Source organism: Mastigoproctus giganteus, chromosome 6 (genome assembly GCF_048544385.1).
Source record: "Mastigoproctus giganteus isolate SK-2022 chromosome 6, ASM4854438v1, whole genome shotgun sequence".
NCBI classification, from domain to species: domain Eukaryota; kingdom Metazoa; phylum Arthropoda; class Arachnida; order Uropygi; family Thelyphonidae; genus Mastigoproctus; species Mastigoproctus giganteus.
This window is the reverse complement of record NC_143580.1, coordinates 46547226-46565850: the sequence shown is the minus strand read 5'-3', so window position 1 is coordinate 46565850 and position 18625 is coordinate 46547226. Positions and strand designations below refer to the sequence as shown.

The 18625-nt window shown below is 35.4% G+C and overlaps 1 protein-coding gene across 4 annotated transcripts in view; it reads right to left on the bottom strand.

Moving 5' to 3' along the window:
- Nucleotides 1–18625, bottom strand: part of LOC150084220 (stress-associated endoplasmic reticulum protein 2) — a 51182-nt gene that overhangs the window by 17804 nt on the left and 14753 nt on the right. Inside the window, exon 2 of one of the 4 annotated variants that reach the window (XM_090375106.1) lies at nucleotides 5587–5704. The exons of 1 other annotated variant lie outside the window; for it this stretch is intronic. In XM_090375106.1, the coding sequence (XP_090231232.1) occupies nucleotides 5587–5704 (118 nt within the window). Of the gene's footprint in view, nucleotides 1–5586; nucleotides 5705–18625 lie in introns of those variants that run through there. 2 more of the 4 variants (XM_090375108.1, XM_090375107.1) reach the window with 2 other exon arrangements.

Genomic DNA, 18625 nt, shown 5'->3' with positions numbered 1-18625 from the left:
TTTTTTTTTTGTTTGATACCTTGAAATCTCTATAGCAACCATATAAATTCATTTTATTTTCTTTGCAGCACTGAATGAAGTGAAGTTATCACAATGGATAAAGTGGAATAGATCAGTGATTCAGTTCCTATTTCGGCAAGGGAAAACACCAAAAACAATCCATGAAGAAATGATTGCTGTTTAAGGAGAAGACTGCCCAGGTTACAGTGTTGTTGCATATTGGTATAGGCAATTCAAATATGGAAGAACCTCAGTGCATGATGAAGAAATCCCAGAACACCCACCCAGCAACTGCTGTAACAGAAAGAGTGTTGCAAAAATTGAGGCATTAATCCGGAGAGACTGCTATAATAGCTTCAAAGAACTAGCTGCAGAGCTCCAAATTAGTGTGGGGAACATCATCCATCAACAGTTGCACATGAGTAAAGTGTCTGTTTTTACTCATGGGTTTCCAGATTTCTGACCCCTTACCAGAAGGAAAGGGCACAATGTGAACATGAAATGTTGTCAAGTTCCAGGAAAAGTAAGGAGCTTTTTCACAGCTAGTCACCATGGACGAAATTTGGATCCATCACTATGATCCTGAAACTAAACAAATGTCAAAACAATGGAAGCATGCAAAAGTATCATCCTCCCCAAAAAAAGACAAAAGGTGCAACCAAGTGCTGCCATCAATTTTTTGGGATCAGCATAGCATAATACTAACAGATTACCTTCAAAAGGGCTGTATTGTGGAGACAGGCGCAGTGCCACTAGTGACCAAGCAGTTGTTGAAGTTCGTAGAGCTAGTTAGATTAATATACAGCAATACCCCGCATAGCACTGATAATTAGTACCGAAATTATTCCGTATTATGTGAAACCATGCTGATTGAGGTATAGTTATAATGGGTTTTAATTGAATGCGTACCAGAGAAACAGTCTATAAACAAATTAATAAATCTATAAACAATTTGCACTTGATAGCCAATTAAAAGGATTTGAAATTTAAAAAAAAATTGCAAAAATTTTATTAATGAAAAGGCAACAAACATCATGAGAGATGAGAAAAAAGCTTTAAAAAAGCAATTGTTTCTTTAGGTATTTCAATAATTAAGTCTGGTGAAGCCATCTCTTCTTTTTCTCGGCGTACAAGTCTTTGTAGCATCAAATCCCATCTTATAAAATTTGCCATATCTTGATGCTACGTTCAATATTCGGATCTCCATTTGTAATCGCCTGGCCATGTCAACCCCCAAAAACCTTTCTCCAGTTCTTCTGTCGAAAATTGTTTTGGTAGCACTTCAGTGTTATCCACTTCAGAATTGTTTTCCTCTTCTGCATATGCAGTTTGCTTGTCAATTACAAGGAGAGTTGCACCATATAAGTCGCATGTGAGTCAGTGCAGTCACATACATTGGCAGTGTCCAAAGTTTCAAATCCCAAGTCTTTTCCGACCTTCACAATTACAATGTCTTCAGCAATTATCTGAACTTGCGATTCGAAACCAGTGAAATCTTTAAATAGGGCAAAACATTCTGCCAAACAGAACGCATGTTGGCAGTGATTTCTAGCCAAGATGCAGATATATTTTCGATCATATTTAAAGGGGTAAAAAATAAATTCTGAAATGAAAAGTTTGAAAAACTATTATGTCGTCTCGTCAGGATGGAATTAAGAATATTGAACACTGTTGCAGCTGACTGCCTGGAAGGAGCTACTGTCACATGTGCATGGTAGACAATAGAGTTGGCACCACAGCATATATGTACCATCCTAGGGTATGACAACGCAGCATATAGGTAGAGTACATGTCTAGGCTATTGAATGAGTTTTAATATGTACAGTAAATTTTTGACTTAAACTTAATTGAAAACCATGTTATAGTGAAACCCGTGCTGTTTGAAGCCGTGCTAAGTGGGTATTGCTGTATACACTAAGAAAAAGAAAGACGGATCTCCTACCTGGGTTCTTACTTAAACCTTGTAAGCACACAACCACTTAAGGTAAACAAAAGGGAAAATGACATTAGAGGAGAAACAAGCTTGGAAATATTGCTTAGAAAGAGTATATATCACAGAGGGAAAAAAAAAAACAAACACTTGGAACTCAGGGGCCATTAGCTTTCATACCTGGAAGAATGTCTGTGGCAAGCCTCGGGGACCATTTGATTGTGAGAGTATCTCTTGGTACTTAAGTACTTAGGCAGCAAAAGTGCACCTTGCTAAGTATAACCTTAATTTTTTTTTTGCATTAATTTTATAGTATAATTATCCTTTTTTCAACAATAGTCTCACAAATATAATCACACTTGTCTTTGTAGTAAAGTCTATCAAAATTCTAAATATATTCTGATTTAGAGACATTCAATGTCCAGAAGTACCTACTGATGTGACAGTACTTTCTCTCCACCATGAGTATAAAAATTCTCTATAACTGTTCACTAAAAACTCAGAATCTTTTTAGTTGTTGAAACAAATGTTCTAAAACTCATTTCTAACTAATAATAAATTGCAGACTACATCAATATGACCTTGTCTACATATGAATCTAAAACCAGAACAATGTATTGAAAATTAAGAAAATCTGTAGAAATTACTTCTGACAACTGATGCTGAACAAACAAGTGCACAAGATCACCAAACAGTCCAAAAAACATACTAGATAAGTTATTCAAAGAATCGTTATTGCAGTGTTTCTCAACCTCTCCGTTGCTGCAGCACACTACAATCACACACTACTATACTTAATATATTCACAAATGGGAATTTATTTCTGTTGGGTATATTTAATAATACACTTATTTGTGTAGTATAGGTAAATAGATCTAGTACTAAGAATTAAAACATGAAGTTACATTAATTGGCGGAAAGTGTTCAGATCGGCACAGAGTAAATAAATTAATTTTTTTTGTTTGAAATAATTTTTGTTATAAAACTGATTTATTATTATTTCTTTTTTTAATTTGCATTTTCCGCAGCACACTTGAAGCATAATCATAGCACACAGGTTGAGAAACACTGCATTACTGCACGAAGTACCAAAACATCTCAAAGGCCATAAAATCAAAATCCCCCCTCACTTCATTTATAAATTACAACTTATGTTACAATGCTAATATGCCTGGGTTTGTATAGTCTCAAGGAATTGATCTGCATCAGTTATGCATGGACTATAAGAACACTGACTTCACAAGCCCTGTTATGCTATTAATCCTGCTTAATACTTATAAATTTGATGAGACTGAGATTTCCATTAACCTAGTCATATCAGCCGGGGGGGGGGGGGGCGATACAGTATAACTTAAATTTAACATGCATTGTGAGTATAGCCAATGTATTATTAACCAGTGCCTGAACTGGAAAATAGAAACTCTGACATTTGGATACCAAGATTACTTGTGTCTGCTGAAACTTGTAATCAACAGTGCCCATCATAACCTTTTGTAAATATTTCCCAGGAGGTATAACAAATGGAAAATTTTATATGTTATTTGTTATGTTGTTATTTGGTTTTTAGGAGCATTAGCAACTAAGGCCATATTGCTCCGGGATATGCGGTGGTAATTTCCTGACCTTTCCGCATCCTCCGTATTTGGTGGTGACGGGCTCGAACCCCGGTCTAATCAAGAAGCATGTGCTGCGCACTGCTGCTCCTTCCCACCCGGCTACGGAGGCGCCATGGAAAATTTTATATTATAACAGCATAATATGGCCTTATACAATAATGTGCTGTTATACATAATAAACCACAGCTTTATTACATGCCATTATTTATTTAGTGCATAGTATGCACTAAACAAATAACCTCTATAAAAAATTGGGAGGAAAAAAAAAAAAAAAAAAAAAAAAAAATCAGGTTTTCATCAAAGATTTGTTATCTGGGGCAGTCTCATTCAGATTCACCTTAGATAATCAAGGTTCCACTGCAATTTTAAATAATACACTCACTCTCCATTTCATTTTGGTTGTAAAAAAAAGGGGAGGGGGACTTTTAAATTAATTTTTGGATTTACCTTTCATAGTTTTATAAATATCCATTTAAATATATAATAGGCTAGATCGCAGGTATAGCTTAGCTTAATTTTTCAGCACTCACCTCATAGTAATCCGCTTAGTTGGTGGGAAGTTTTACCCCGTACATAGTGGTTATGAGATTCTAATAACTTATGGGGATTATAAATTTAAAAACTAAGTTATGGGCTTTAAAAATTTTTCTAAGAAAGGAAAGTGCACCTTCCATTCTATGGTTGTCTAATTAAAATAAATTAAATGAGATAAAAGATAAAAGCTAATTTAGCTTTTATCTCATTTAATTTATTTTAATTAGACAACCATAGAATGGAAGGTTCACTTCCTTTCTTAGAGAAATTTTTAAAGCCCATAACTTAGTTTTTAAATTTATAATCCTCATAAGTTATTAGAATCTCATAACCACTATGTACGTGGTAAAACTTCCCACCAACTAAGCAACTTACTCAGATGATTGCTAAGCTATACCTACGATCTAGTCATCACATCACAGCACATAAGGACTCCTTAAAATATCAACATATATAATAAACTAAAATAAATATATATAATATAAATATATGAAATGAAAGATTATCATTATACAGATTTATGAAAGTAATATATTTAAACCATTCCTTAAAAGTACCTTAAACCTTTTCTACCATCCCCTGATATTCTAACTATTTTTAGATCAGCAAAATCTGAAAGCTATGAAAGGTCAGGGGTGTGTATAGTGCATGGTTATCTCTGAACTTCCCAATGAACTTTAATACCTGCCCTTATAAACATACTGTCTACTAACAGAAATCAAGGTCAAGCTAAACAATTATCAAATTGCATATCATCTAGGGCTTCAAGAGGCAAACTTTCTAGAGAAATTTACCACATTGCTATTTGAAACCTGCTCATTTCTACAGGAAATATTACACCTGGTAATGTAATCACTTAGATACAAAGTCTATAACCTTGAAGAAATGCACTTTAATTCACAACCACCTGTCTTGAGGATGAATGAGCTAAAAACATCTGCTGTTTCTCAAAAAATAAGACACTGCTTAAAGAGTAACACCAATTTGAATGAAAGTATTATGTGAAAGAATTTAAAGAGTGAAAAAATAGTTTGGCTATCTTTCTCTCTCTCCCTTATATACTAAATTTTTTAAATATTTTATTTTTTCTTCGGATTTCTATTTATTATTTTTTATTACTCTGAAATTAAACAGGAAATACCAAATTTAAAAGGAAAGAAAGTATTTAAATAATTCTAGCTGAAAATATGCATAAGAAAATATGAAAACTACTTCTTGGGGGGGGGGACTTTACTAGCCATTATATAAAAGTCCTCCTCCATATAAAAATCACTTATATTCTAAATTGAACTTCCATTTGGGAAAATGCAAATTCAAACCCCATCAATAATAGAAGGTACTTTTTCTGAGAAAACTGTGCTAGATTAATCTTAAGTGGAAGTATCAGAATTCAACACTAGAATATTAAGGTTTTTCTCTCTAAGAATAATTTATACAAACAACATACACAGAGTTATCCAAACAGATGCACTACAGAAATGACTAGCTAAATACAATAATATTTACACTAAGCTCCTCCTGTAATAGGAAACTGGCTATAAGGAACAATGAGCTGGAAGAAATCAAGTGAGCTGGAAAAAATTTTCTTCGGGATAGAGGCCTGCCTTTTGGAGAATCAATAAAGCTAATTAATAGAGGAAAATTAGAAATTACTCTTATGTAAGGTGATATCAATAATTTCTGAAGATAAAGTAAAGTTGAGTGAATCACTCAAGTCTACTGGCAAAATCCACAGAAGGAAAAACGGACAAGTTTATTTATTTAGACCTACAATATAAAATTTATATCTAATATATACAACTGTAATCATACAAAACAGATGTATATGGTAACAAAGAAATAGCAAATTGTTATAAAAACCAAGAGAGGAGCAATACAATCCAATATACATTGCTAATTAATACAGTCGACTTGGTTATAACGAGCATCAAGGGACCAACAAAATTTCCTTGTTATAACCATTACTCGCTATATCAGTGATAGCAGTGATGGGGAAACTCCTGGGCCATTAAACAATGAACACTTTATATCAGTGAGGAATTAAATCTACTTCCTATTTGTTTTTAAATTCTCAATAACTTGATAAAAAGATGGATTCGAAAAACAAAAGAAATATTAGAGAGAAAAAAATAATAAGTATATATGTACATATCATTTGTATTAATACACTTGTATAAACTACAATACACTTAATACTAAACAATTTATTTCTCTGTAATTAAAAACGATACTATTTAATAATAAACATGATTTCATTTAGTCTTTATTTACAAATCTTAAAATTGATGTTTGTTTTAAAGATTTCACTTTGATATTTAAGTTTTCCTTTAAAACACTCAACATGTTAAGTCTCATTACTTGCCTCAATTCCTTCAAAAAAATTGACTAATGTGTCCATTGCACCTTGAGCTTTTGAGATTGTCAGCACTGATTTTGATCCACTTTCAATTGTCATCATATCATCATTGTTATCATCTTTGTTGAGCACAGCATCTACAATGTCACTCTTTGTAGGAAGATCACTAGTTAATAATCATCGGCTCATACAAATTCATCGATGTTATCAGTATTAAAACCTATAACGTTGTTACATAGCAACCATTCGGATAATGGTAATTTGTTTCCTTCATTTCCATCTTCATCTACAATTGAAATTTCATTTGAATTTAATTTCGATTTCTTGAAGCAATTCAATATGGTTGTCGAAGTAATGTTGTTCCACGCATCATTCAATAAATTTATAGCATCCAATATCAATATAGACTCAGTAAGTTTCTGTTATCTTTGGCTGATCAGATGTAGACCTAGATATCTTTTATAAAATCCTTTCAAACTCTTTCACCTATGTCCATTGGTTGTAAAATTGATGTCACGCTAGAAGGCAGAAACACTAGCTTAATGTTGGACAAATTTTGAATCTGGGGATGTGCAGGACAGTTATCAACTAACAAAATATTTTTCTTCTTTTTGAATAGCTCCTTATTCCAATCATTTACGTTTTTTGCCGAAAAATATCCGAAGCAGCCAAGCTTTCTTGTTTGCAGTATAATCCACAGGAGGTTTCCTTACATTTCTGAAACGCAGAGGTTTTAATGATTTTTCAATAACAGTTTTTTTTTTATGAGTTCCTATTATATTTGCGCATACGAGCACTGTCAAGCAAACCTTTGATTTTTTCCAGCAACACATTTTCCCCCTTTGAATTTAAATGTATTGTCAGGTGTCAAATTATAAAAAAGTCCTGTTTCATCAGCATTGTAGACGTCTTCTTCATTGAAATCTTTCCTGATTTCCGCCCAAACAAGGTAAATCCATTCATTTGCCATTATTAGATTTGAAGATCGAGATTCTCCACTAATTTTTGCATAAACGATGCTATGTCAGAGAACAAATGGGCCTGTTGTACTGGAATCAATGGTGAAATGAAATGGTAACGTATAAATCCAGTAAAATATCTTTAATTATAAATACTTTGTAGCTTTCGAGACAATCATGTCTCTTTTTCAACAGAATTTGAACTTAACGGATACAGTTATGTATGCAGTGAGGCGTGCAAAGGCACGTTATTCAATCATTAAACTGACGTTCATTGTTGTTGAACGGACATGCGCAGTTTTTCTCCAGCGCTTGTCGAGGCATAGAACAGTTGTCTCTAAGATGGGGTGCAGTCTTGATTTAAAAACTGACATAGTGATGCTATGTCAGTTTTTAAATCAATTCAGCTAACCGTTGTTACACACAAATTTGTCTCGTCCAAATTATTAAGCAAATTTTTCCGCTTCAGCCTTCAAGATCGGACCATCTATTGAAAATCCAGCACTTCTTTGTGTGGTGAAGCAATGCTTCATCAACATTTGTAACCTCGCACTTTCTAAATTTTTCTTTTCTTTTTTTTTCCCCTTCAGTTATGTTCTTTTCCAGTGCTGATATGTAAACATCTTTATTCTTCCACAATGTCGATACACTTGAAGAGGACAAAAACTTTCTACACACCAACGTTTTTTGCATCACATTCTAACTCACGAATAATCGACTTTTTTGCGAATCGAGAAGCACTTTCCTTTGTTAGTACACATGTTTCCGAAGGAAGGGTTCGTTTCTAACTGATTTTACTTTAAAATAATAAAGTGAGCTGCATACAAAGTTCTTAGAAGTCCCAAAATAAATTTTGGGTTTGGTGAATACAAGACAATCTGTAAATAGGGTAATGTGACAAGCGCAACGCCAATGCACTATTGTATAGCCCCCGTCCCTAGAAGGACAAGGTCATAAACCGACCGCTAATCTGTTGCAAGTGGTCATAAAGCTAAGTAGCCCTTTTCATTTTAGTCTATTCCAAGAATGGTTTTTTTGACAACCCGATCGATTAAGAATGTTTGTATAGTTACCAAAATTTGTTCGGTATATCCGTGTAGCACGCTCGTTGTAACAGTGAGTGATTTTATGGGAATACGCATAAATTAAAATCATTATAGCTTTTTGCTCGTTACAGCCGTGATCTTGTTATTTCCATGCTGATTATAACCAAGTTCAACTGTATATTGTGATACATCAAGCACCACAATATTAGTTAACCTAAAAATAATAATAAAAACTTAACATTTTTTAAACTAGTATTAGTAATGGCAAATGTTGCAGGAAAGCAAGCTCATACAGCATCAGCAAAAAAAAAAACTTCCACATCACCTGTCCATTTCCTCTAATAAATAGATTTTCTAGTTCTCCATTGAATTTATTCAAACAAACCACTTCAATACATACTGGAAGTGTTGTGTGTACACACCTTAAATATATAATATTCACCTTAACTATTTAAAATAGTACTATCAGTATTCTAAGCTCCTGATATACCAATTAAAATATATAACAGCAGTTTACAAGCAGGCTTAACACCCACACATAACCCTTCAACACTCATGGCTCTGAGAAATATACTGAAAAGAATTGAATGGTATCTAATGATTTAAATACCTAGGTGACTCCAAAAAATTCTCATTGAATGTCTAACTTTTGTACATAGTTCACCTTGCCTTATTAGAAAAATACCATCAATTCCTAAATTTGCACACAGACTAAAAATGCATAATTCCTTTACATCTACTTATAATTAGCTTTGGTAGAAGAGGTGAGAACCATTCACAAATAAAAATATTTTCATATGCTGACAATGACTATATCTACTTATACTTCATGTATTTAATATAGCAAAGGCTATGTAGGCTTATATTTCAGTACATTTGACAGACAACAGACTTCACTACTGCATGCAAACACTATAGTCTTAGTATTTGCAACAGAACAAACTTCACTTCACCTTAAAACTTGCTACTTTTAAACAAACAACACATGGACACTATTATAGCAGCCTATTCTAAGACCTGCTTGTCTCTCAGATAACAAGGTCTTTGACAACTTGTGCCATTTACTGTTCTTAACCCTAGAACACTACTAATAAATGAATAGCCATTAATGCTACTGTTTGTAAAATTTACGACTGTTAAAAAAAAAAAAAAAAAATATATATATATATATATATATATTAGAATGATAATTAAAAAAATAATGCCAGCAGCATGGCAAGACAGAAGAGCAAAAATAGTCAAAATTAAACATAATGATCAAACTGACAGGGAGGGAAGAGAAGGATAACAAGAGTAAAACTATTGCAGCAGAAACTCTCCAAGATAATTTAGAAAATCTAAATGCAAAGATAATAAAATAATAATCAATTAAATTTTGAATTCCAATTAAATAGAAATCTAATGGCACCCCCTCTGATGGGCACCAAGTCCAAATTTATGTGAAATATCACCAGCAGAAATGTAAACCAACTACAATAAAATAAAACAAAAATACACTGACCATTACACCCCATTTCAACAGAGGACCACAAGGCCAATAATGGTCAGGGAATCGCTGCATTTTGATCGCTAGACAAATCGCCGCAAAGGCACATCGATCGAAGGATCAGTCCCCCAGATCAAACCGCCAATGCAGAGGACTTGAATAGCAGTGGTCCTGTTGGTTTGATTGTTATGTTTAATTTTGACTATTTTCACTCTTCTGTCTTGCCATGCTGCTGGCATTATTTTTATTTTTTAATTAACATTCTAAATTTATTTTTATATTTCAAGCATCATATAAAGGAATATGCTTTTTGCTGCCTATGATGTTTGCTTTACCTTTTTATTATGAAAGATTCAGTTTAACTATTTCAAACATTATTCAAATATAAGTGTGTGTGTGTGTGTGTGTGTGTGTGTGTGTGTGTGTGTGTGTGTGTGTGTGTATTATTATTATTTTGGTTATACATAATTATATTTATGAAGAAATAAATGTGCCTAATTTTTTTCTTAAATTTATTCAAATTATCCACTTTCACAACACTAAACAAATGTTTATTACCCTTTGGCTGAAAGCAAATTTCCACACATGTATTCTGTAACCATTCTTCCTCAATTTAAATTTATGCCTTCTTATGCGTGTGTTGTCTGAGCAAGAGTAAAGGTGCCATCAATATTTAACTTACTCAATCCATTTAAAGCCATACACATGATCAGATCTCCTTGCAGGTGCCTAGTTTCCAGCCACTGCAATTTACACAACTGAAGTCTTTCTTGGTAAGAGTACCCTTTGTTCCACTCACTAATCTTGTTGCTCTTCTCTGCACCCATTCTTCCAACAGATACAAATCCTTCCTAAAATGAGGCTCCAGACCTGTATGAAATACTAAAAATGTGGCCTAATCGTTGCCTTATATAATAGAATAATTACACCTTTATCCCTACTGGCAAAATTGTGTACATCATTAACAAAATCCATGAGCTGTCCCAGCAACCCATCTGCATTGATAACACCAGTAAATGGAAAAAAAATAACAGTTAATAACAGAATATGATCATGCCAGTGCACATGAGAATACATAAAAGCTCAGTTTTATGGTTTTACCAATAAGTTTGTTTACATTAATGGAGGCCACTGCTGCATTGAAAATGTCACGCAATACAGTACTCGAGGGTTAAAGACAGCAGCACTCCAAGAACAATTTGGAACTGCAAAAGAGCTCTGCAGCCAAAAAAAGGTTGAGAAAAGTATTGGCATATTTTATGGATCTAACCACAGCGAATACTATTGGTTTAAAAATTATAATTTAATATTAAGAGTAATTTTTAAGCTTCAAAATTAAAATGTTTATTACTAGTTATTACACAATTTCACTAAAAAATAAAAATTGCATCACTGAATATTTTGCATGACTGGCCATTTCATTATTCAAAGAGCACAACTATAGCCACTATCCCCTTCTCAATTAATGCCTAAACATGGACAGATGCAGGCTACTTTAAAGGTGCATGACTGATCACATGAAGCTGTCTTATGATTTAAGGAGTTTTTTTTTTTTTTTTTATGAGTTTTATACAAACATGTAGTTCTAAATGATCTTGTTACCAAAATTTCTCTCTCTTGCTATATTTACACATTCTTTGCATTATATATATTGTATCATTATACAATTTTAAATGATTTCACATAGTGCTACTCTTTAATGCTTGAAGAGTTTATTCAGATAAATATTTATGCACATGTTATACATATATTGGACATTATAATTCTTTAACTACAGCACATTACAGGAAAAAATGAGAAAGGCCCTGAAAAATATTCTTGACAATGTGTGTGTATATGTACATTATACAAAGGGCTGCCAAAATTAAAAACAAAGATTGTTTATGCAATTAACTTACCTAATTTTGCATTTATATCCCCCTCCCAACAAAGATTAAATAATACACAGAGTCCATCAATTCCGCCATCACTCTGGAAGCATGTCTGAAATTAGTTCTACATAATACTATCAATACATGACCATTCAAGTAATCAAGATGTCATCACGTCTCTGCATCATTACATTTCACCATCAAAGACTCCACTCCCTTCCCACTCCCTCCCCTTTTGAACTTCAGAAACTATCCAACAGAAGTTGGGGAGGAAAAAAAAAAAAAAAAAAACACACACTATATGAACATTTATGCTTTCAACACATCCAATTCTCTACTTAAACTAAGAAGTCCCATCCTGGCTCAGAATTGTTGTTCCAAAACATTCCAAAGGTGCTCAATTGAATTCAGATCTGAAATGAAAGTGACACATTCATCACATTATTCTCTCAAATCACTCACTGTTGTTACCCGTGTTTTGCAACACAACAGAACATAATCACCAGTAAAGGGCCATATTTTTATCAGCATGACAATGCTCATAATCAAGCATTTGTGTTAAAGACAAATACAACCCCAGCCCCAAAAGGACTGAAATGATGCAGCAAGGCAAAATTTTTCAGAATGTCAACTGAATTCATGATTTAATTGATTACAACCAGCAAATAAAGCACCATGTAAAAAATGTCCAATAACAACCTGCTACCATCACTGAATGTCATTGTTGGTATAATAAAATCCAACTGAAACTGTCCTTGGGCCAAAGTGTATTCATCTGATGCACATGTCATGGTGTCACTATTTAATACCTTAAATTTCTTCTGAATCCAACCCCCCACACTTGCAGTCATACAAAAGTTCAATTTTTCTTGCTAGGATAATCTACCGAGCACCCATTTTTACTTTGGTATAAGGCCATTATGAAATTACTCTGCTTACAATATAAAAGTGTATATTTTCTGAGAGAAAGTAAATGCCACAAGCAATAATTTTACACATAACTAGTATCTAAATTCTTTGTGCAATTAGAAGAAACAAAATGGTGGCAACCTAATAACTTTAGTACAAAACAAACATATACACGCTTCTTAAACCATACAAGGTACAACACATTTTTTGAAAGTGGGCTTCAAAATGAAAATTTGTGGGCTACGATTTTCCTTAGTAGAAAAGTTGAAAAATAAAAACGGGTTTTTATCAAAAAATGATTTATGAAAATTAAAACAATACCGCATTGATGGGTTTCAAACTGCAACCAGTAATGCTCAAGAAGTGCCAACTGCCACCTGCATACAAGCAAAATTAAAAATAAGAAATTGTTCTTCTACTTGTCCTTCTCTATGATTTTATTGCTTATGACTGTTAATATTTTTCAATCATAAAGAGAAAGGGAATAAAGTAAGACTAAAGTGAAATATGGTTACCCCTATTCTATTCTATGCAAATAAATTAACAGACTATTATTAGTCTATTAATTTATTTGCTTTTTTATCTTTTAAGATTTTAAGTTTGGTTATCAGATTAATCTAATCTAATTTCTTGTAGTTAGTTTTCAGTTTTTCTGTTTAGTAAATGCTATATTGCATATTTGCATTTTAGTTTTGCTTGTTATTGGACATAAGGTATATTCGTGTCAGACAGCACCTGGGATTTCTCCCATCTCTGCATGTGTTCGCTGTATCGAGGACAATACACTGTCAAGCCAGAGACTTGAAAGTGTGTGGGCCATGTCTGTGCAGTGTGATGTGTTGTGCCCATTGTTTGTCCGGCTTATTGGCCGCCAGGCCCCTAGTGGGGCCCGACATTGCCCATACCTTGCCGCATGGAGGCTAGCCGGGTGTGTCCAGTATCACAACAAGTTGCTCTGACAGGTCCTGCCACCTAGTTTCCTGGGATTTCAGTGGCTAGGACCTAAAAAAAAAATCACGCGTTTGACACTAATGCTTAATGGGATTGCTGGTTGGGGTTGAATGCTAGAGAGATGTGTTAAAAGGCCTAATAGGTCGGGCAAAATTTTGATGTTATTAAATTTATCTAACTAACACTATCTTTAATCTATACGCTAGATTAAAGATAGTGTTAGTTGTCCCCTATTGGGACCACAAAAAAGGGGGGGGGGGGTGTACACTAGAATTTGGCCAAAAGAGATTTACATGAAAGTCATAGAATTTAGACGTTGATTAGAATTTGGCGGCATTGTTAAGGAGTGTACTCTGTCGGTTTAGTGAGAGGGGGAGACTAGGTGGGAAAACAGATAGAAGAATAGGGACGATAGAGTAAGCATCCCCAAAGAGGTCAGTGGAGACGAGCCCCACCAGGCGAAGTATGGGGGAGACAGGTTTCTGTCTCCCCCCTCCCTGGGGATGGGGTTTTAAAGTTAGAGTTATAGAGTACCCAGTTCAGATCACCAAATGGTGTGTCGGCGGCAAAGCCGCAGTATGTCTTCATCGGTGATGGTTGTCATGTCCATGTAGCGTCGAATCCGGTAAGAAGGTCAAGCTGCCCATCCTGCTCTGGGGGTGGGATATGTTAGCTGGCAGCAGGAACCCACCAGGCGAAGGGGTGGGAGAGACACACATTTACTTTACTCATAATCTGCATTCCTACTCTACTTGCATTTGTTTTTTTTAAATACTTTCTTATATTTTATCATTTTTTTTCCCCAAGTTTTATATATATACAGTAATACCCCGAAGTTACGCGATAGGTGGGTCCGACGAAAATCGCGTAAGTCGAATTCGCGTAAGTCGGGGTACAACTTTGCATATAAATACATATAAATTTTGCTTAATTGGGACCAAGGACTAACAAAAACACTAGTTTAGAAGAAAAATATTAATAAAATTGCAGTTCTTTATACATATTAATACAAAATATGTATTAAAAAACAAATGACTTACGTTAAAAAGTTATTTCGATGTCGATGGCTTCATAAAATCTAACAAATTCGTCTGACGACACAGCGCGTTCTTTTTTTCACGCAGAATTTCTTCGTAGCAAGCTAATATTTTTTTTTATTCCTTGCTTTGTAGCTATAACGCGTTCTTCGTTGGAGTCTATGTTTTCTAAAATTTTTAAGCCCTTTACAATTGAGCCCTTTTCAATTTTCAACCTGTCAAGTTTGCAATTGTCATGTGCTTTTCGCCGTTGCTTCTTTTAGGCCTGTAGCACGTGCAATATCACATGGTCTTTCATTTCGCTCAAAGCGTTTCACAATTTCATATTTTTTCTCTATCGACAGAGGCGGACTGGCCATAAGCCTTACCGGGGAAACCCCGGTGGGCCAGTGTGATTTTGGCCATAAACCATAGTATGAGGCCACTATAAATTTTCCCGGGTAAGAATTTTTGATCCAGTCCGCCTCTGTTTATCGATAATTGCTTTTCTTTTTCTCTCTGAATCTGCAGTGTCTTCACCAGGACGCGTTTCACACTTTTAATTAAGTATTTTACTCATTTTTAGGGAATAAAGCACAATTACAAAACGAGGAGGCACGCTTGATACGCATAAACAAAGCTGCGCGCATGTAGCAACTGAATAAACAACACCATAAAGGCAGAGATACACTATTAACACCTCACATTTCTAGGGGTTACTACCATAAAACAATAAAAATCCAGTTGCGTTTCTGCTAGTGAAATCTGTTATAAACTGGTAGTAAACTCGATCTAATTGCATTTGCGATTATACCGATTGCTGGAATTGTGTTGGTTTTTACGTTATTATGGTGAAATGTGTTTCCCCTTCACTGATATAAAAAACATAAAAGCAGCAAAGTTGAATTTTGTTCATCTTTCGATCTCATTCTCCGGCGTCGCACCGTATATCGATAACATATGAAAAACGACCTTGAAGATAGTGGGCGGCAGCGTTGCCAAACGAAAAAATCAAGAACTGCGTAACTCCGAGTTCGCGTAAGTCGGGGTATTACTGTATATATATATATATATATTTTTTTTTTTTTTTTTTTTTTCACTCACACTCATCTTTTTCTCACACACCAGGGAGAGATGCAATGATGTGTAATGTAAATACTAATTAAAACTAGGGTCAGTGTGTACTTAATTGTAGCATTTATGGTTTGTGTCTTTTTCTCACACACTTACACTTTCATTCATTCTTCTAGCTCTCATTTCATTTATTCGACTCTTGCTTTCTGCACTGCACTCTCTGGGCACCTCAACTTACTGTAATTCTTCAGTTGTGGTGCAGGCCTAGCTGCAAGTTTTTTGCAGGCCAGGGAAGAATGCAGTGTTAGTTAGTAAATGTTTGTTAGTATATATAAAGTAATGTAAGTTATTCCCAATCTCGGCCAACCACATTTGCTCTTCCACTCATTCCCATTCACTCTCTCTTTCCCTCATGCTAGGTCATTCTTTCTTTCATCAAAACTGCCATTTATTCCCTTTTACCATAATTCCTAGTTCACTCAGTGCCCAATCTATTCATTCTGATTCATTCATTCTGCATTGTATCCCCTTGCTACCAGCTTACTGATATTTTTCAGCTAATCTGCTTCCCTGGCTGCCTGTACATCTCCCTCTCCTACATGGTTACTTATTTGGTGTGGGGCCCCAGGTTCCTACACATGGCAGGGTAGTCCTGGGGAGTTTTGTCATGTCAAGTTTCTGTCAGGGTGCAGAATACTGCTATCCTGACAGTTCGTAAGTCATCGTCTGGGCTTGGTGGGAAACTTGGGCAATTTTAACTATTGATTATTGTTTAATTGCTGGAGGGCTAAATTTCCATTCTTTGGATTGTTCTGTGCATTTCGAATACTATCTGTGTGAAAGATTTGTAAAGGCTTTATAATTTTCCTCTTCTATGATAAACAGATGTTCTTCTCCCCTGGGAAGGTGGGCCAATCTGTGCTATTAGCTCTGTTCTTGGGATGTCATATACTATACATTCATATAGAATGTGTGCCCAGTCTTCACTCTCGCCACAGGTGCAGTCTGGGTCATCAGTCAGCCCTAAGGAGGTTAGTTTTGCCTTTAGGGAGCCATGACACATTAATATAAATGTTGCAAAAAGTCCAGGGGCATACCACTTAGGTGGCTTTGGGCTAACCATTGACACCCGTGGCAGGCACCTCAACTTACTGTAATTCTTCAGTTGTGGTGCAGGCCTAGCTGCAAGTTTTTTGCAGGCCAGGGAAGAATGCAGTGTTAGTTAGTAAATGTTTGTTAGTATATATAAAGTAATGTAAGTTATTCCCAATCTCGGCCAACCACATTTGCTCTTCCACTCATTCCCATTCACTCTCTCTTTCCCTCATGCTAGGTCATTCTTTCTTTCATCAAAACTGCCATTTATTCCCTTTTACCATAATTCCTAGTTCACTCAGTGCCCAATCTATTCATTCTGATTCATTCATTCTGCATTGTATCCCCTTGCTACCAGCTTACTGATATTTTTCAGCTAATCTGCTTCCCTGGCTGCCTGTACATCTCCCTCTCCTACATGGTTACTTATTTGGTGTGGGGCCCCAGGTTCCTACACATGGCAGGGTAGTCCTGGGGAGTTTTGTCATGTCAAGTTTCTGTCAGGGTGCAGAATACTGCTATCCTGACAGTTCGTAAGTCATCGTCTGGGCTTGGTGGGAAACTTGGGCAATTTTAACTATTGATTATTGTTTAATTGCTGGAGGGCTAAATTTCCATTCTTTGGATTGTTCTGTGCATTTCGAATACTATCTGTGTGAAAGATTTGTAAAGGCTTTATAATTTTCCTCTTCTATGATAAACAGATGTTCTTCTCCCCTGGGAAGGTGGGCCAATCTGTGCTATTAGCTCTGTTCTTGGGATGTCATATACTATACATTCATATAGAATGTGTGCCCAGTCTTCACTCTCGCCACAGGTGCAGTCTGGGTCATCAGTCAGCCCTAAGGAGGTTAGTTTTGCCTTTAGGGAGCCATGACACATTAATATAAATGTTGCAAAAAGTCCAGGGGCATACCACTTAGGTGGCTTTGGGCTAACCATTGACACCCGTGGCAGAAACCGTTTGGTAACCAGACCTCTGGTTTCCTGCTCCCACTTTGTTTGCCATAGCTCATGGAGCTTTGTGGCTATTCTTTTTCTTTCAGCATTGAAAGTGTTGGTTGTATCAAGGCCTATCCCCAGAAATTCTGCAGGTATGCCCTTTTTAAATCTATAACATAAGCCTCTTTTGGCTACTTCCAGGTAAAGTGGGAGAGCTCCAGCCAGCAACTGTAGCGTAGGTGTTCTTACTGTGCGACATGCTCTGGTAATAGTGAGTAGTACTGTCCTTTGTATTGATTCTAATTTATTCCTATTTCTTACTATGGCCGAGCAGGTGAACGACGCACCGGCTCCATAGATGATAACAGGTAAGAACATTGCACAGTATATGATTGCCAGGGTCTTTCTTTTGAGTCCCCAATCTACTTGACTGATCCTGGCAATCATACCTACATAATTTCTTGCCAAGTAGATCAAATGTGGGTAAAAAGTTAATTTTGAATCAAAGACCACTCCAAGATATTTTAGTTCTGTTATAATTTTTATAATGGCTGTGTTAATTTTGATTTGTGGAAGTCTTCTTATGTCCAAATTGCCTTTTAGAAGTATTTGTTTGGTTTTTTTTCAGACGATATTTTGAGCATCTGCATTTGTGCCCACTCCTGCAGCTGCAAGAGGGTGGCATTTGATCTTTGCTCTACAACTACTCGCGTGTTACCTTTTACAAGGAAAATCATGTCATCTGCAAAGGCCAGGCCTTCCACGGAGCCCAGATCCAAGGCCAGAAACTCGTCCAGAACAATGTTCCAGAAGAAAGAGCTAAGAATTGAACCCTGTGGG